Genomic DNA, 18,798 nt, shown 5'->3' with positions numbered 1-18,798 from the left:
CAGCTGTGAAGAGCAACGAGAGGCGCAGCTAAATTTGAGTTCATCGGCCAATCATACACCACCGCAACGGAGAGAGAGAGAGAGAAAGTTGAAGATTGCAGATAAAACGCGACCGATCGGAGCCACTAGCAAGCTCTCGTACACAGTCATATTACTTCTTGAATGCTTATCTTATATTCATGTGATGCTATATACATGGTCATATATAGACTTAGTGATCTCCTTCAGCCTGTGCAAATGTGCAATGTGTCACTCCTCATGTTACTCCTGTGTTGTGTCAGGGGCCTCGCGCCTGAAAACCAGGTCGGTCCGTCGAGATACTCGGTGACTATCAAACTGTGTGACAGCTATTGTCTCGGTATCGGTGACTATCAAGTTGTGCAGTGACAGCAGGTGGCGTTCGTTGTATATACTATCGTAGGTTTCGGCTGACCTCTGTGGACACTCCGTTCAGGGGTAGCTCGGCACGATCGATATCAATGTTATGATGACACCAAGGTCTGGTGTGAGTGTTGATGATGATGAGGTTGATGGTGTTGGTGATGGGATCGGTGATGTCGATGATAATGAGGTTGATGGTGTTGGTGATAAGGTTGGTGGCGTCAACACGAGTGTCCAGTGTGTTGACTTGATGCTTGAAGTGATCCCCGGACCGCAGTGGACTACTGCCTTCGGTTCTATCTATATCTGGACCGCTAACCTGCTATGGGCGCCTTCGGACGTCAGGTAGTGGTGATACAACACACACACTACGATGAGGAGCAACCTTGATAGATTGCTGCTATGCTGACTGAAACTAATGTATACTTATGCTGAAGTGATAACTAGTTATGGTGAGTAGAGTGGATGGGGATCTACTCGACCTATGATGATGAGAAAGCATGGTTATATACCTCTTCACAGCATTGCCAGCGATGCTGCTCCTGCTCTCTCTCCAGAGAGTACCTTCTTCATCGAGTACTGCTCAGGGGCCTCTCCTGCTTGGCACCCCTGTGCCTCTTGTCGACACTGCTCCTCCTCCTCATGACCTGTGACAGTTCCTTTGGCTCTTGTCTCTCGAGCCCCTGAGTGGTAACCATCTGCATGCCCCTTGAGCTTGGTCCTCTTCGTGGCTGTGCCTGCTCCTTGAGCTTGGTCCTCCTCGTGGCTGTGCTTGGCCCTCCTTTGCATGTGAGTCCATAGGAGTCCATGGTCTCCATGGAGACTGCACTACGACCATGCTCTCTACTGGTGTCGACTAGGTCTTCGATACCTGTGCTCCTTCCATATGAACCCATGACCCTCCTGCTTCTTGAGCATCCAGGCCCATGACACTACCCCCCTCTTAAGAGCCGAGCTCCGTCGAGGCATGCTCTGGTCTGGTTCATGCTGACTCCTCCTCCTTGACAACGTCGCCAACATCATCCTTCCTCCTTCTCTCAACGTCATCCTCCTTCCTCTTCCTCTCTTTACTCCTCCTGTTCTCTCCTCCTCTCTCCACTCTGTCTACTCACTCGTCCCCCCTCCGACACCTCATACTCCTGGATGAGGTCGGGACAGTTGAGGTTCTCTACTGGTTCCCATGAAGCAGCTTCCTCTGAGTACCCTCTCCACAACACCTTGTACTCCGTAGTCCCATTGTGTGAACGCTTGTCGATGAGTGCTTCGACTTCGAAATCGAGGTCCTCATCTGGAAGTGATGGTATGGTGGGCTGTTCAGCACGTTGAGGAAGAGAACTTGTTCTTGCTGGCTCGAGCATGGAGACATGGAACACATCATGCACCCTAAGGTTTGCTGGCAATGTGATTCGATAAGCTCGGCGTCCTACCCGTTCCTGAACTGGGTAGGGTCCTGCGAACCGGGTGTCTAACTTGGGTGTGGGTCTCCTTGTCTTCCAGTTTCGTCGGTTGATATAGACCATATCACCCACCTTAAACTCGATGTCCTTGTGCTTCCTGTTATACTGGTTTACTGATCTACGTTGTGCCTCTCTGATCTGCTCCTGGAGGTACTTGCAACGCTCCTTTCCATCCATGAGGTACTCGAAGCGACCTGGATCATTGACTCCTAGTCGTTGAGGGATGTCAGGATGAGCTTTGGGGTTCCATCCATAGCATGCAAAGAATGGTGAGACACCAATGCTGTTGTGGACCGTGTTGTTGTATACAAAGGCCGCAGTGTCCAGCAGGTTGGCCCAGTCATTCTGCTCATAGTTGCAGTACATCCTGAGATATTGCTCTATGACCTGATTGACTCTCTCTGTCTGACCATCAGTTTGAGGATGGTAAGCCGTGCTAAGTGAGTGCTTCACACCCATTTGCTCTGCAAATGCCTTCCATGCTCCTGATATGAACTGCCTGCCTCGGTCCGAGACCATGTGATCTGGATATCCGAAGAGTCTAACCATGTGTCCATATAGCAATACTGCAGTCTGTTTGGCTGTGACTGTCTTATGGGTTGGAGCTAATATGGCAAACTTGGTTAACCTGTCGACAATGACTAGGATAGAGTCATAGGTCTTGGAGTCATACTTCTTTGATGGTGGTAGTCCTTCAATGAAGTCGAGGGATATGGAGCCCCAGGGCCTGTCTGGGGTTGCTAGTGGCTGTAGCAAACCATATGGACGATGACGAGGAGCTTTGTACCTAGCACATACAGGACAACTTGCTACATAGTCTGCAATCCAAGCTGTCATGTTTGGCCACCAGTAATGTCGTTGTGCTGCCTTGATGGTAGCATCTCTTCCTACGTGTCCAGCAGTGATACCATCATGGCATTGGGTCATCACCATGAACCGCAGATGCTCTACAGAGAGAGACTGTCCATCTACCTCTTTGGCACTCCTTGAGTGTCGGTTGTTGGTCCTCCCTGGCATGATCACCTTGGGGATAACCAACCTTCCTCCACTGTACCATAGGTCATCCTTGAGTTCGAAAGGCTTCTTCCTATGTATCTCCTGTAGCTCTTGGTCTAAAGGCTGGAAGATCTTGACCAGGTCTTTGAGACCTTTTGATGCTATGGACTCCATCGAGATCATGGGGGCCACTAGGAGCGAGTCGTGGTCTGCTGTCTCCTTAAACACTCGAGGAGGCAGTAGTTGCCTCACATTGTGATCCTGCTCTTCACCAGCTGGTTGCATGTCTGTCCTTCTGGTGAGAGCATCGGGTTCACCACCTTTGTCTCCTGGTCGATACTGCAATATGAAGTCGAAGTCTGCTAGTAGTATGGCCCATCGAGCCTGTCGACCTGTGATGCGTCTCTGTGACTTGAAGTACTTGAGGGCTTCATGGTCAGTGAGGATGACCAGTTGGTTCGGTAGTCCAGCTAGCATGTGTCGCCACTGAGTGAGGCAGGCGACCACAGCTAGGAGCTCCTTATCATGGATCTCATAGTTCTTCTCGGCAGAAGACATCTTCCTAGAGTAGAAGGCCACTGGATGCCATCGTCCTTCATGCTCCTGCTTGAGCACTCCTGCTATAGCAAAGTCACTTGCATCAGTCTCCAACCTTGTTGGAAGGTGGTAGTCGAAGTGCTGAAGCACTCCTGCTGATGTGAAGGCCTGGATGAGCTTGTGGAAGGCCTGTTGGGCCTCCTCTGGTAGCTCGAGCTTCTTGAACCGTTCTATAGGCTTTACCAGTGCTGTCAAGGGCTTGGCTATGCGAGCAAAGTGGGCTATGAACCTTCGATAGAAGTTGGCAAAACCCAGGAACCTCTGGATGTCATGGATTGACTCTGGCATTGGCCACTCCTTGACAGTGCGCACCTTTTCTGGGTCCATCTCTATGCCCGTTGGCTTGATGATGTACCCCAGGAACTCGACTGTCTTGGTGTGGAACTCACACTTTGACAGCTTAGCAAAGAGCCTGTTGCTCCTTAAGCGAGTGAGGACCTCAGTGACATGCTTCACATGTGCTTCTTCAGTGTCACTGAAGATCAGGAAGTCATCTAGGTATACTACCACATATATCCCAATGATGTCTCGGAAGATGTCATTGATGAATGACTGGAAGTGAGCCGGAGCATTGGCTAGGCCAAAGGGCATCACTAGGTACTCATAGAGTCCCAACTGAGTGCCAAAAGCTGTCTTCCATTCATCTCCTTTAGCAATCCGGATGAGGTTGTATGCTGCTCTAAGGTCTAGCTTGGTATAGATCCTTGCCTTCCTGAGTAAGAACAGCTGCTCCTCGATGAGGGGCAATGGTGCCCTGTTCTTGACAGTGATCTCGTTGAGACCTCTGTAGTCCACACAGAGTCTGAGACCTCCATCCTTCTTTGGTACGAAGAGCACTGGTGATCGTGCCGGGCTCTTCGATGGTCTTATGAACCCCTTCTCGAGGTTCTCATCCAAGTATCTCCTCAACTCGGACATCTCCTTGGGTCCCTTAAGGTATAGGGGCCCTTGAGGTGGCTTACCTCCTTCTATCAACTCGAGGTGGAGATCATGCTCGGTATGATGGGGCAGCTTGTCTGCTTCCACCTCATCAAACACATCTCGCAGGTGTTGGTATGGCTTTGGTATGTCTGCAGCCGTCACCACCTTATCTACCTCCACCTCCATCTCGACTCCTTTGTCTGCGCCTGTAGGTACAAAACCAAAGGCCGGGAGTGATGATGGTGGCTCCTCTAACAGCATGAACCCTATGGGACCATCTTCCAGAGCTGCTCGTAGTATGCGCTCTGCTGAGACAAACTCGTTACCATGAAGGGTTGGTCTCCTCATGGTTAGGTCCCCTGCTCTTGCTGCTTCAGGGGGTCTCCTAGGGGGTCGGTCCTGCTCCTGAGTCTTGAACTCCAGCTGGCCCGTATCCCATTGTATGGTGGGTTTGAGCCTCCGTAGCTCAGTGAACCCCAGGATGAGGTCATAGTCCGCAGTGTCGGCCACTGAAGCTTCGACCACACCCAGATTGTGTGTACCAATAGATACCTGCATGCTCGCAGAACTATTGATGGAGAGTTGGTGCCCGGTGACACCATGGATCGATCTTGTTTTTATGGGTTTTGTGGGTATTTGGTACTTACTAATGAAAGAATCTGAGACTATGGACAAACCAGCACCGGTATCAGCTAGTATCCGAGCAGGGTGGTCTTGAACCATTCCAGAGAGCTCCAGTACTGCTTTGCCTCCACTGGTAGAGAAACATACTTGACAATCTTGATATATACAGAGTGATGGCGAGGAGGTTTGTAGAGCAATGCATGCCATCAGTGCATCACCCCACTGATGTTTCCCTCGTCGTCATCATCATCATGCTCCTCCTCGTGATCGGGGTCCATGGGTTGCTGGTATGAGCTGAGGTCCATGGCCTCGGGGTCACCCGTCTCAGTACTGCCTGTGTGGCCATCTCCTGAGTCGGTGGCCTCCTCGAAGGGGTCTGCTGTGGTGACCATAACCTTTGGTCCCATGGGTCGAGAGCTAAGAGGGTTTACCCTGCTGGGGCAGTCTCTGGCCCAATGGCCGATACCCTTGCATACATGACAGGTGTTGATACCTGATGGAGCAGGGCTTCCTTGCTTCGAGGGTTGGGTGGGTTGATGAGGAAGGGGTCGGTTAGTTGGTCTGTTTAGGTTTTGTGTAGTTGCTTGTGTAGTTGCTTGTGCTGGTGATCGAGCTGGATAAGGTTGAGTGGGTTGTCGGATGGGGATCGAACTTTGATTTGGCCGAGACCCAGTTCTTAGTGGAGGTGACGTGGCATTTGGGAGTGAGTGTCTAGCCGAGGACTGCTGTAGTAGCATCCTCTGTCGATCGATCTCCTCGACCTCTCGATACCACTCCCATCTCTTCCCAGGTGGATTCCTCTCGAACTTCTCCTGTATGCTACGAGTGAGACTACCTCTGAAGAGATCAATCACTAGCTCATTGTCATCTAGGTTGACCTGTCCTTCCAAGTCTCTGAACCGCTCTACATGACGTGTGGCGGCACCAGGAGCATCACTTGTGAGTCTGAGAGCCAACAGCTTGTTGTATGCCTCCATCCTAGCATTGCGTGGGTTGAACTGCTCTGACAGTCGCTCTGTGAAGTAGTGCCAATCATTGAACAACCTTCCTTCTCTAGCTCTATCAATACGGAGCTTGGAGGTCCACCACTCTCTTGCTGTCCCTTCCAGTTGAGCACCCATGTGTTTGATCATCCTAGACTGCTCATACACCTGGTTGAACTTAAACCATGCTTCGGCTTCTAGAATGAAGATCTCCATGTCTCGGGGATTGAACTTTGGAAAGGGGGTGGCAATGGGCTTTGACCGGTTAATCTCTGCCATGATGCTGGTATCCTCCTCGTGGTCCAGGGGGTAAGGATCCGTCCTAGTCCTGCTGTAGGGGTCCAGCTTAGTCTTGACATATCTTGGCCCAGTAGGTGAAGCATACTTCTCGTAGTTGATATCCTCCTGCTCATCCAGGTTGAATGAGACTGATCGTCTTGGTCGTGGAGCTGGAGTAGGAGTATGTGGGTCTCCTATCATAGACTCATCTCCTCCTCCTGCTTGGTCTTCTGAGTGAGAGAGGTCCATTGTCTCCTCCCTGCTCAGTTGAGCTCGTTGTAATCGTTCCTCTCGATGACCCTGTCTGGTAAGCTCTAGCTGTGCTTCCAATAGAGTGAGTAGTCTATCAAGCTTATTGTTGAGGTCTGGGTCCGTCATGGTGATCGTGAGGAGCTGCTTGAACGATCCACTCTAATGTCAGGGGTCTCGCGCCTGAAGCCCAGGTCAGTCTGTCGAGATACTCGGTGACTATTAAACTGTGTGACAGCTATTGTCTCGGTATCGGTGACTATCAAGTTGTGCAGTGACAGCAGGTGGCGTTCGTTGTATATACTATCGTAGGTTTCGGCTGACCTCTGTGGACACTCCGTTCAGGGGTAGCTCGGCACGATCGATATCAATGTTATGATGACACCAAGGTCTGGTGTGAGTGTTGATGATGATGAGGTTGATGGTGTTGGTGATGGGATCGGTGATGTCGATGATAATGAGGTTGATGGTGTTGGTGATAAGGTTGGTGGCATCAACACGAGTGTCCAGTGTGTTGACTTGATGCTTGAAGTGATCCCCGGACCGCAGTGGACTACTGCCTTCGGTTCTATCTATATCCGGACCGCTAACCTGCTATGGGCGCCTTCGGACGTCAGGTAGTGGTGATACAACACACACACTACGATGAGGAGCAACCTTGATAGATTGCTGCTATGCTGACTGAAACTAATGTATACTTATGCTGAAGTGATAACTAGTTATGGTGAGTAGAGTGGATGGGGATCCACTCGACCTATGATGATGAGAAAGCATGGTTATATACCTCTTCACAGCATCGCCAGCGATGCTGCTCCTGCTCTCTCTCCAGAGAGTACTTTCTTCATCGAGTACTGCTCAGGGGCCTCTCCTGCTTGGCACCCCTGTGCCTCTTGAGTGGTGTCGACTCCTTCGACACTGCTCCTCCTCCTCATGACCTGGTGTCGACTCCTTCGACACTGCTCCTCCTCCTTTGATCAGTGACAGTTCCTTTGGCTCTTGTCTCTCGAGCCCCTGAGTGGTAACCATCTGCATGCTCCTTGAGCTTGGTCCTCCTCGTGGCTGTGCCTGCTCCTTGAGCTTGGTCCTCCTCGTGGCTGTGCTTGGCCCTCCTTTGCATGTGAGTCCATAGGAGTCCATGGTCTCCATGGAGACTGCACTACGACCATGCTCTCTACTGGTGTCGACTAGGTCTTCGATACCTGTGCTCCTTCCATATGAACCCATGACCCTCCTGCTTCTTGAGCATCCAGGCCCATGACATGGAGCATGTCATTGCTTCTCCATTCTGTACCTTGATCAGATCGTATTGCTTTCAGATTCTTTCCCGTCTGTGTCTCGAGATACGATATGATTGTTTTGAGCTTGGGAAATGTGTGACTCTTTCATAGCAAAGGCTGCGCGTATACATACTTGCTGTAGTTATCAACCAGTACCAATGTGCACATGTATTCCATCATGTGTGACAAGTCAACTATCAAGTCGATGTGGATGAGATCAAGCAGAGAGACAGATTTCTCTCCACTACCTTGCCCCATTCAGGCTGCTGTGCTTTTGGATCAGATGCATGGCTCACACATTGTAGCAGTCCCTGGGTTTAGGTCTGCTGTGTCATTTTCTCCTAAGCAGTTGATGATGGCCCTTGTCTTATCTTGACCTGGATGTCCCAGACGTTCATGCCATAGTTGTTGTTTGGATATTTTGGCTTTGTTCTCAATATGCTCGAAATCTTCATCAACACCTTCAAATAATGATGTTGATGTGATCATTGCATTTTCCTTCCATGTGTTGCCTTGAAACTCCAACAGTCCTTGCTCACGATTCTTGGATATTTTGAGTAGCATACCATTTGCTAAGTGTATTTGCCCTCCAGTTGAGTCTAGCATCACTCATGCTCCTTTGTCTGTCAGAGAATTTGTTGACAATAGGTTAACATTGAGATGCTGAACATACAATACATTTTGGAGAAAAACATCTCCATGACTTGTTGATATGCTAGCATCCCCTATAGCAGTCACTTCCAGAACCTTGCTTCTGGCGGTGAATACACACTTTCGGCAGGTTCTCGGACTAATGAGCATGCTATAGTTGTTTACCATATGATAGCTGGCACCCGAATCTAGGATCCAATGATGGTTCCCTTTTGAATCTGGGTGGCTCTGCCAACTTGGTGTGAAAGAGCACCAGGCTTCCTATTTGGGCCTGGCGAAGGGGGAATTTTCTGGTATGGTCACCGATGCATCACATTGACTGATCCCATGTCCAGGCCTCTTGCAGATCCAACATCTGAGCCTTCAAGGTCTAGTGGCGACTTTGGCACTGGTGCTGTCAGTGTCCTTTTCGTCTTTCTCCTCCTTTCCAGGTGTCTCATCCTGGTCGTTGCTGCTGATGACTCTGGTGCTTGCTTGATGGGGGTCAACTCTCAGGGTGGGGTTGTTCTCGATCGCCAACTGCCGAATAGATAGGGCAGTGGCGAGGGTGTTAAAACTAAGCTGGCTGACAGTGGCGATGGTCTCCTTGTACATTGGGTGTCGGATAGTGCACTTTTGTAGATTAGAGAACAGAGTATCATCAGCAAATGGCTTTCCCAGTAAGCTGCTCTCCGTTTGGATGGTCCTTATTTCCTGGATAAGCTTTCATACATCTGAGTTGTGCATCCTTAGTTCACCTAGCTGAGCGATCAATGCAATACGATGAGATATGGCAGTGGCCTCATTGGTGAGTCCATTTTCAATCTTCTTCCATACATGATGGAACGTATGGTGCTCCCTGATGATGTCAAGAACCAAGTAATTGATATTGTGCTCTCTGGTGGTGTCAATGGTACTGTGTAATGCATTTGTCAAAGCATCATCAAATGTGTGGTTCCATTTGGGATGTTTCTTGTTGTATGCTCCATCAAGATGCTTCATGGCATGAGGAATACATTGTAGAAAGGACTTGATATGGGCATTCCAACTATAATAGTTGTGCAATGTGAGTTTTGGGACGGGCTCAAGTAGTTTTGCTAGAGTACAAAAATTGTATGGCTTTCTGTTGTTGTCGTGATCTGAGTCAGAGTCAGTTTCTTCTTCAGCGTCATTGTCAATCACCTCGGTGTCTGACTTGTTGGTGGCCTCATTGTCAACAGCTCGTGGTTGCATTGCCTTTCCTTTTCTTCCTCCTTTGGCCTTGCTTGTGACAGCTTGAGCTTCGGCCTCTTGTACCATGTTGTTGATGGTCCCAGTTGGCTTAGTCAGTAGAGCTTCAGACTCTTAATCAGTTGAAGATTGCAGATAAAATGCAACCGATTGGAGCCACTAGCAAGCTCTTGTATGCAGTCATATTACTTCTTGAATGCTTATCTTATATTCATGTGATGCTATATACATGGTCATATATATACTTAGTGATCTCCTTCAGCCTGTGCAAATGTGCGATGTGTCACTCCTTGTGTTACTCCTGTGTTGTTGCCTCTTGTGCATTATTGTAACAACTCCTATGCATCCCACATGTGTCGCCACCTGTATGCACCTTTACCTAATTATTAGATTGCTTAAATTCTGTGGACCCCATATGATTCCACGGACCCCGTGAATCCCGTTGGGATGCTGACGCATCTTCAACTGAGAGAGAGAGAGTCATACAAAAGCACGTCAGAGATGCGGTGAACCGCGCGGACTTTAGCTTCCCAAAAAAACTTTCGCGTTGGATGTTAGACTTTGGCAACATGTTGCGCTTGGCAATTTAACATTAGAGACTCAAACAGAAGACCGAGAAGCGTCTGCATGGCCCCCGTCGAGAAGCTTGCCGTCGTGTCTCTATCTATCTCTGTGTGTGTGTGTGTGTGTGTGTGTGTGTGTGTGAATAAAAAAGTGGAGCTCGGACGGAAAACATCTCTGTTCAAGCTCCACCATACCGTATCGCCGATTGCGCAAGAGCTTTCGAACTTTGATATCAACTCTGTAGCCGGCCCTTGTCTTGTCAGTGTCCATCGCATCCATCGCATTCATCGCTTCCATCGCATCCAGGTCCTTCTATATCGGACATACAATCCGAACACGATCGACCATTTCAGGATCTGCGGCGCCTTGGAACGAGGCCCATCATGGAAGTCGGCGAACATTGCGCACTCTCGACTTGCGGCCGACTCTCGTTCCTGCCCGTCTCCTGTCCACTTTGCACCACCAACTTCTGCGAGTCACACTTCCTACCTGAACAGCACATTTGCGCAAAAGCTGCTTCCACCGGTAAAGTGCTCAGTGACGACGAGCTCATACGGCGACTCGCATCTTCAGGATCATCTGGACGTCTACCATGCCAGAAGCGAGGCTGTAAGAAGGTCAGCTTTGGGGTGCAAGGTCTAGCAGCAACTGCTCCTGCCTCTTCTAATTCAACTTGCCATTCATCCACGACGGCACCAGGAAGAGCATTCACACACGCACCGCCACGCTGCGAGAGATGCAAAGGTCTCTTCTGCGCAACCCACCGCTCAGCCACCAGTCATGGCTGTACCGCTGCTGCACCCATGACGGAAGGGCAGATGAAGCTCAAAGCCATGCAAGATCGTAAGAAGAAAGCAGCAGCTGTGCTTGCTAAGCACTTTCCAAATCGCAAGGCATGACAAGTGCGCAGCAGATTCGCAATCGACCCAGCATTTACATGTCAATCTATTCACCGGCAGCTTCACGGCGCCAAACACGAGTCAGGTCCTTCACATTATCTAATATACCCCTCAATCTGCATACAATTAGCATGACACTGCAAAAAGTCTTGCCATCTTTAAACTCTGTTTACGTACTCGGCTAAATGTGTCTATTGCAGTAGCGTGATGAAAATGACTTCTGAGGACGATCTTATGCCTTGGCATGTAGGATTTTGTTGACCTCGTCGCAGCTGTCGGCAGTAACGCAGAATGTACCGCCCAGGTCAAGAGCTGCATCGACCCCGTCAAACGTGCCGCCGGCTCGTTTCGCTTGGTCTTGTGAAATTGAATCCGTGTCTTGGTAGGAGCATCGGATCTGTTGCGGGAACGGACATGGACAATGTGATGGCTTGGAGACACACGAGAGCGTTCGAGGACATAGATACTGCGTGCACTGTGCTGCGTCAACCCTTGCTTCGAACCAGCTCACGTCGCCGGACTGGATCAAGGCGAAACATCAAAAGTCAGTCAAAAAGTCGTGTTTGAAGAAATCAGAAATGTATCGAGTGCGCAGCTGCGCAAACTTACCGGTGGTGGCTCCTGCTCTCTGTGACCAAACATGGATCCACCCCCGCCTCCTCCAAAGAACTGCTGGAAGAATTGAGCCTGAACTGGGATGAGCAGCAGTAGCTCCAGCGCTACAAGCAGCGCCAACCTCGGCACGTATGCGAGCAGTCTCGACATGCCGAACCGGTTTTCGCAAGGGTGTGGCGGTATAGAACTTGTAGACAGCTGCGTAAGTTTCGTATGCTTTGGTCGTTGAGGAGAACCGGACAGTCTTTGATGTTGGTATCCTCGTGGAGGTCAAGGCGGAGCGTGTACAGTCAACTCCAGCGTGGAAGGGTCTTTGCGGTGTTCCCTTCTTCCGGGTTCCGAAACCCGGCGTGGACAGTTGGAATTTTCAAGAAATCCAACATGAAAGAGCACACAAAATTTCGGCGGCAGCATGCAGCGCAACCGCTTTCTTCTGTGGCACAACGTCTGATGCAGTCGGTTACCAGATGACATTGGCTTTCCTCCTCCTCTCCAACCACATCCTTCACCCTCACAAACGCACAACTAATAGAATTTTCAACCTCATTCCTCGGGAAAGGGTGCAAGAGCCGCGCAATCATGTCAGAAGAAGCTGCGGCCACACATGCTGCCAGTCCTGTCGAATCACCCGAGAAGGCCAACCAGCTGGTTAACGACACGACGGCTGAGACAGAAGTGCAGGAGCAGCAAGCGCAAACAGAGGCTCAGGATGAGGCCACCTCAGGAGGCAGCCATAACCCAGCAACTGTTGCAAAAGTGGCAACGGCAGTCGAAGCCGAGGTGCTGGAAGCAGGCTCGTTGAACAACACGGAGGGCGTCCTCAAAGCAAGAACTGAAGTTGAAGGGCTTGACTCTTCTACAGCTACAGCTGCTGTAGAGGAGGAAGGGGCTGCACCGTCTACAGGAGCAGAACGGCCGGCAGCGTCAGCAGAGAAAGACGACACCGACTTCATCGCACCCGACGTGGAACACATTGTCAACACTGGAGCGACACAAGATGGCGCAGCATCCATGCAAGCGCTACGAGAGCTGGTCGCTCAGGCGAGAGCATCGTCGGGGCAGCCGAGAGAGGCCCTTCCCCCTGGATTTGGCGATGATGATGAAGCCGAAGAGGATGCAAGCTCTTTACCACCAGCACAAGCACGACGAGGGGAGAAGCGCAAGGCTGAGGCCGAGCTGGAAGAGCTTGTTCAATCAAGTTCTGGTATTGACGAGGTCAAAGCAGCGGCAGAGAAGAGCCAACATCCTGAAACCAAGACCTTGCTTCAAAAAGCTCTGTCCTCTATCTCTGGCCTTGTCTCGCGTCGCCCAAAAGTTGAAACAACAGTAGCAGCAGCATCAACATCAGAACCTTCCGAGCAAGCCAACGTCTCATCACAGGTGCACCCGAAAGCCGATGGTGATGAAGCTGCTTCTAGCGACGATAGCGACTCGGATTCAGGTTCAGAATCAGATTCATCGAGCGGCGATACCTCAGACGACGAGAACGAAGATGATGATGCTCGCAACGTCGGACTAGCGTTGGCTGGAGATGAGGAGGAGGAGGATGAAGAGGAAGAGGAGGGAGGACCCGGCGGAAGTACTGTGCCTGCTACAAAGAACGAGATTCTTGCTCCAGACGTCGAACAACCTGCCGTGAAGGAGCTCGCAAAAGAAGAAAAGCAGACGATGCGAAAGCTCGGAAAGGTACATTCGATCGTTGATAGCGTCGTCGTGGTCGAGCAGGATGTACAGCAATCCAGGCAAGCAGAATCGACTTCTGCCAACGCAGGCTCCGTTCCTGTTGACAGCACAGGCCGTCGCGGCGAGCGCGAAGGCGAATACAGCGTACTCGATACAGGCAGCTTGCTTTGCTTCGAGGATGGAAAGGTGCTGGGTTTTGTCTTTGAGACATTCGGATCAATCCACAACCCGATGTACTCGATTCGTTTCGCTTCAGCCGCCAGCATCGATCGTGACATCGTCAAGGCAGGAAAGCCAATTTTCTACCTACCTGCACGAAGCACCTATGTGATGACTCAGCTGCTTCGGTCGATGAAAGGCAGCGACGCCAGTAACATGTGGGACGAAGAAGTAGCGGAGGACGAGATTGAATACTCTGATGACGAGCAGGAGGCGGAAGCCAAGCGTCGGGCCAAGGCAATCCGATCCGGCAAGGTCGATGAACAGGGTAATCCGATTGGCGCTGCATACAACCGTGGCAACAAGCGTCAGAAGCAAGGCGCAGGACAAGGTTCGTCTTCAGGTCAGCACCCTTCGAATGGAGCGTATCAACAACAACAGCAGCGTAACGGCAGCCAGTACACTCCACTCCAGCGTCCAACTAACAACACTTCCGTGCCACAGCTAACACGCAATGCTGGAGGACCAGGTCTGCCTCGGCCTCCTGTGCCTGCTGGCCCTGCGTCCCTTGTGCCGGCTTTCCCGCACGGCCTGGCATCCTTGCCGCCGAAGCCTATCGCTGGCCTGCCATCGAAACCCAACTTTCAGCCTGAGGCATCTTCGTCATCCAATCGATCGCCTCTTCAGTACGGCAATGGAGATGCTACACCTGACTCTGTTCCCAGATCAAGGATGAGCACCGCAGAGGGCACATCTGGCGGTCAGAGCCATAGCAGGATGCACAGCGCGGCTGCAAGCAGTCTTCCAGCCAAGCCTGTTGATGCAGCCGCATCAGCCGCAGCGCAACAACATCGCACTCAACCCTCCATGGGCGGTGCCTCGTCGCCAACACAAGCATCTCGTCCTGCCTCCATAGGGCGTGCGACACACCCTCCGTACGGACACCAGGGCTCTTCCGGATGGTACGGTGGTGCAGGCTCAGCGCCCTCAAGTACACCTGCCTCGCCGGCTGCATCATCTAGGCACGCCGGACAAGCAGGTTCCGCATACAATCCAGGAGGTGTTGCGGCAGTGGGACCACCTGCGCAAAGTGGCCACTACAATCCTGCTTATGCTGGTCACTGGCAGCAAGCTCGACCAACATACCCGGCCGCAGGGATGCCTTGGAATGCGCCACAAGCCTACCATTCTCCACCAATGCAAGTGGCTCCAGGAGCGATGGATCCTCAGTCATATGGCACGCGTGGCGGCTATGATGGCTCCCACGGTGGCTATGGTGCTCCAGCGGGTCCGTTATGGAACGCTCAGACATATCCTGGATCTCATTATCCAGGCTATGCTGATCCCTCGTATCAGAATGCTGCTGGAGGTCACTATGCTACATCAGCTCAAGCCTACGGATACGGTGGCTATCCAGGTCAGCCTGCCGGTGCAGATTCATACAGTGCCTACGGATATGGTGCATCAGCTGCACATGCCTCCGCTGCTGCTGCCACTGCCGTGACAACTCCTGCCACACCACAAGGTCAGGATGGATACGATCCGCGAAGCCCATTGATGAAGAACAACAACCGGCAGCAGAGCTAGAGCTGGCATACAACCTCATACGGTACAGCACTGCTAAGGGCGTAGAGGTTTGTCGAGGAACTTGATCGTCTTTCGAGCAGCTGCCATCTGGAAGCGGCCAAACAAGAAGGCTACTGTAACTGAGCTCTGTTGCATCGCTGAGCTCACACGCACGGGCGCCTTCGGCGGCATGGCGTCACGCAGCACAATACAAAGACGGAAGTCGTAGCGCTATGAAATGAAAGCTTTGAGTATGATGAAAGGGACATGAATGCTCAACTTTTCCAGTTGGCGCAGAAGCTTGCAGAGACCCTGCGTCACATTGCTCCTTTGTTCCATAACCAACTATTGAATTGCAGCGACGCACGTCGACGATGTCCCCAGCTTGCTTCTTCTCGTCTCTCTCGCTTCCCACTATCATTGTGCTGCAAATCTACTTGGTTTCATCTTGCGTTCTTTCCTCTTCCATCATTGTATCTATCCGGTATTATCGTCACATCGAAGCATCTTGCGCTCTAGCTAATCTCCGACAAACCGATTCTTCAAACACTCCTCGGCTGACTTGGTCCAGACAGCTCTACGATCTACAGCTAGTTGTCGCCCTGAGAAGCTGTCAGTCAAGGACTAGAAGGTACTTCAAGCATCCTCGAAGGGCACAGTCAGAGCGGTTCTCATCATTTTCAACGCACCGACGTCCTACGTGTTCCACAAGAGCTTCGTCGACTCGCATACGGCCTCGACTATAGTCACAGCTCGTCTGTCGACCACTGGTCTCCACCTCTTCTGCAAGCAATACTCAAAATAAAAGTCCTCCAATCCTGCGCTAGTGGCCAATCGCCATCGCCAAAACGCAACATACTTCTTAGTCCTACCTCTGCGCCATCTCTTCCGGGTCTAGCACAGCTCAACCACGCAGCGACAAGTGCCAAGATGAGCCGCATCCATCCAGATCGTCTGCAGATGATCTCTCAGGAGTCGAATGAAAGCCCGTCGTACGAGCAACCCCCGACCGCAGTATCAGGCCAATCGAGCCGGTCCTCGGCAAGTTCGCTACCCGATGACTCCCTCTCTGGTCCTTCGGCGGGTCATGACAATGGATGGGCGTCGCGACGTGCCCGCTCGACTAGCCAAGCTACGTATTTACCATCTGACAGTCCGCCTCGGCCGACGACCAATGCCTCTGCAAGCATCGTGCGAGCTGCAAGCGACCCTATCCCGGCTGAGCTGGCCTGGGCGAATCGTGCTTTGACCTCTACACCATCCACACCTGCAGTACCTTCGCATATTGTCCCCACGGACCCGCGAGTCCCACACTCACACATAGCACCGGCTCCGAAGCAGCTCGAAATCCCCAGCGAGGAGCGAAAGCTCGAATTCCTGTTGAGGACAATTGAGCAGCGGATCACCTTAGACCGTACAATCTCGCGGTGCTGGACGCGCCACGACTCTGAGCTTCTGCTGAAGCTTGTCTCAGAGCACAAAACACTGCACCGCGGCTATTCCATGAGAGTCAGGGCGATGGACACTGCCTTAGCCAGCTTCTTTGTCTTCATCGACTGCTACCGCGCCAAACGCGTCGAGCCCGAAGTTGAGGAGCCCACGATTGACGCTCTTCGAGAGGGCGTCCAACACATCATCCTCGACCTCTGCGAGGATGCTAAAACGCATGTTCGTAAGAGAGCCTACCCGGCGCTGCTTCGCATGAGTCAAACCGATCTGACCGTCGTCAAGCATCATACGTCCATCCTTGCTCAGCTACTTCACAACGACGGCGAAGGCGAGCTGGCGTTGGTTCAAGACATCTTTGCACAGCACATGTCTCTGTCCCTCTCCGAGTGGCTTCAAGTTGCAATCGATGACATCTGCTTTGGCGATCTTCGAGGCGTTGTGCTCGATTTTTTCTCATCTGTTTTCGGACAGAAGGCTCTCGAAGGCATTATCGATAACGGTCCGCAGGAAGCCCAGCTGGCTCTGCACCTTGCCCCAGTTTTGCCGATCTCCGATCGAGATCAGTACGAGGTGATCATCAATATCCTGCACTCGCTGCAGAATGTCTGGCCAGACACAAACGACCCAAGTTCGATGAAGGAAAAGAATGCGGCTCGGGATGCTGGAGCTGCTGTGCTTTGGAACTTATACCTGGTCTTGATGGGCCAGAGCAAAACCTTCGTCCCTGGTCCTGCTGATGTACCCTTACTTACCTTTAAGACCTCGGAACTACTCAGACTAATTCCGCTGAATTCTGCGGGTGTTTTTATTGCGGGTGGAGCGGCTCTGTTCAACGATTTAGTCAAGCTATCGCTAGGTATGGGCGTTCCGGAATGCCACGAGGTCGACCATGGTTTCAAGAAGCTGTCTGAAGCCAAAATCTTTCTCAACGAGCTGGAAGTATCGACCCGCTATTTCTTCTGCCTTCTCCCTCCCGGGGACACCGTCGATGAGCGCAACACGAGCAACAAAGCTTCCGCGATCCATCACTTCACGCCCATTCAGCGGATTGCCTTCTTTCGTTCTGCCGCAAACTTGTCAACCAAAGTGGCTTCTGCAGCCAAGGAAATTCCGGCCGAGCTCGGTTATCCAGGGCAGTCGACGGCAATCGACATTACAAAAGTGACCACTAGAGCGCTCATGGTAAGTAGGAGAGAAAGACTACGGGATTTGAAAGGGTGAATTACATATACTGATGCTTTTCTAATCGTTGTCGCCACCAGACCCACGTCCCGGTAGGAGGGATGACGATTCAGGGCAGCGGTAGCGTCGAAGAAAGCACGGCCATCGCTGAAGCACGCGAAGCCTACTCATTGCTGGCGGCCGAAGCGCTGCTGATCGCCATCCACATGTGCGAGAGCTATCTGCTCACCACTGCCGATGGACTGGCGAATATCACAAACGATGTCCAGGTTCGGGAAAGGGTCAAAGCCCTGACAGCACTTGCACAGCAAGTGGATAAAGCGCAGTCTGGCTCCATGGAGGTACTGGAGGCGGCAAAGGTCGTGCGGACACTGGGCAGCGCATTCTTCAAAGTTCGATCAAGCGTCGACACCCACACCCTTATGCCGAAGTGGCTGATGCAGCCTCTACCTTTGCCTGCTTGGGAGAAATCGAAGCCGGAAATGGCCAAAGAGCCAGCTACGTCGAGCAAAAGCGGCTCGAGAGGTCAAAAGCGATACAGAGACGCCAGCTCCGTCCAGGAGAGACGGGTGGGTGGGAGAGGCGTAGTTCGCGCCAATAACGACTCCAACGCAGATACTTGGGATGTCAAAGGCCCTCCCACGCCATCAGGTCTTCCCCGTCCCGAATGTGGCATCTCAATTCGTGGAGCGAGTCGGGCCGATGATAGGCTTGCAGAACGGGAGCCCGATGTGTATCGACCGGAGCCCTCACTCTTTGCTCGCCTCGATCGACGCGAAGACGAGCCACGCTGTGGTGGCAGAGACTTGTACGCTCGCCATGATTTCGGTGATCCACATGCGTCTGATTCGTATCGCGACGACTATTATGGGCACACTAATCGCCGTGATGACGAGCATGTGTCGTCTCGCTCACATCGATATCAGTACGATGAGCCACACTATCACGGCTACGACTCCAGAGCAGCATCCAGCTGGGCTCAATCGCGGCGTTCATGATCTCGAGCTCACAGCCATCACATGCTCCGACACTAAGGTAACACGGAAAGAAGATCAGC

The 18,798-nt window shown here is 51.8% G+C and overlaps 6 protein-coding genes across 6 annotated transcripts; 3 read left to right on the top strand and 3 right to left on the bottom strand.

The window, feature by feature from the left end:
* Nucleotides 1-1,448: 1,448 nt before the first annotated feature.
* Nucleotides 1,449-4,910, bottom strand: UHO2_03954 (uncharacterized protein; the record flags this gene model as incomplete). Its single annotated transcript, XM_041559911.1, has 2 exons — nucleotides 1,449-2,585; nucleotides 2,637-4,910. The coding sequence occupies 2 exons, from the start codon at nucleotides 4,908-4,910 to the stop codon at nucleotides 1,449-1,451; spliced, it is 3,411 nt and encodes a 1,136-aa protein (XP_041415845.1).
* A 272-nt stretch (nucleotides 4,911-5,182) lies between these two features.
* Nucleotides 5,183-6,616, bottom strand: UHO2_03953 (uncharacterized protein; the record flags this gene model as incomplete). Its single annotated transcript, XM_041559910.1, has 1 exon — nucleotides 5,183-6,616. The coding sequence occupies one exon, from the start codon at nucleotides 6,614-6,616 to the stop codon at nucleotides 5,183-5,185; it is 1,434 nt and encodes a 477-aa protein (XP_041415844.1).
* A 3,955-nt stretch (nucleotides 6,617-10,571) lies between these two features.
* Nucleotides 10,572-11,087, top strand: UHO2_03952 (uncharacterized protein; the record flags this gene model as incomplete). Its single annotated transcript, XM_041559909.1, has 1 exon — nucleotides 10,572-11,087. One exon carries the CDS (start codon nucleotides 10,572-10,574, stop codon nucleotides 11,085-11,087), a length of 516 nt encoding a protein of 171 aa, XP_041415843.1.
* Nucleotides 11,088-11,319: 232 nt separating this feature from the next.
* UHO2_03951 (uncharacterized protein) lies at nucleotides 11,320-11,852 on the bottom strand (the record flags this gene model as incomplete). The annotated part of the gene is made up of 2 exons (XM_041559908.1): nucleotides 11,320-11,607; nucleotides 11,697-11,852. 2 exons carry the CDS (start codon nucleotides 11,850-11,852, stop codon nucleotides 11,320-11,322), a joined length of 444 nt encoding a protein of 147 aa, XP_041415842.1.
* Nucleotides 11,853-12,281: 429 nt separating this feature from the next.
* Nucleotides 12,282-15,131, top strand: UHO2_03950 (uncharacterized protein; the record flags this gene model as incomplete). The annotated part of the gene is made up of 1 exon (XM_041559907.1): nucleotides 12,282-15,131. The coding sequence occupies one exon, from the start codon at nucleotides 12,282-12,284 to the stop codon at nucleotides 15,129-15,131; it is 2,850 nt and encodes a 949-aa protein (XP_041415841.1).
* A 909-nt stretch (nucleotides 15,132-16,040) lies between these two features.
* UHO2_03949 (uncharacterized protein) lies at nucleotides 16,041-18,739 on the top strand (the record flags this gene model as incomplete). Its single annotated transcript, XM_041559906.1, has 2 exons — nucleotides 16,041-17,741; nucleotides 17,822-18,739. 2 exons carry the CDS (start codon nucleotides 16,041-16,043, stop codon nucleotides 18,737-18,739), a joined length of 2,619 nt encoding a protein of 872 aa, XP_041415840.1.
* Between the last annotated feature and the right edge of the window lie 59 nt (nucleotides 18,740-18,798).

Source organism: Ustilago hordei (genome assembly GCF_900519145.1).
Source record: "Ustilago hordei strain Uho2 genome assembly, contig: UHO2_contig_07, whole genome shotgun sequence".
NCBI lineage: Eukaryota > Fungi > Basidiomycota > Ustilaginomycetes > Ustilaginales > Ustilaginaceae > Ustilago > Ustilago hordei.
Note: the sequence above shows the minus strand (reverse complement) of the source record. Positions and strands in the feature narration are given on the sequence as shown.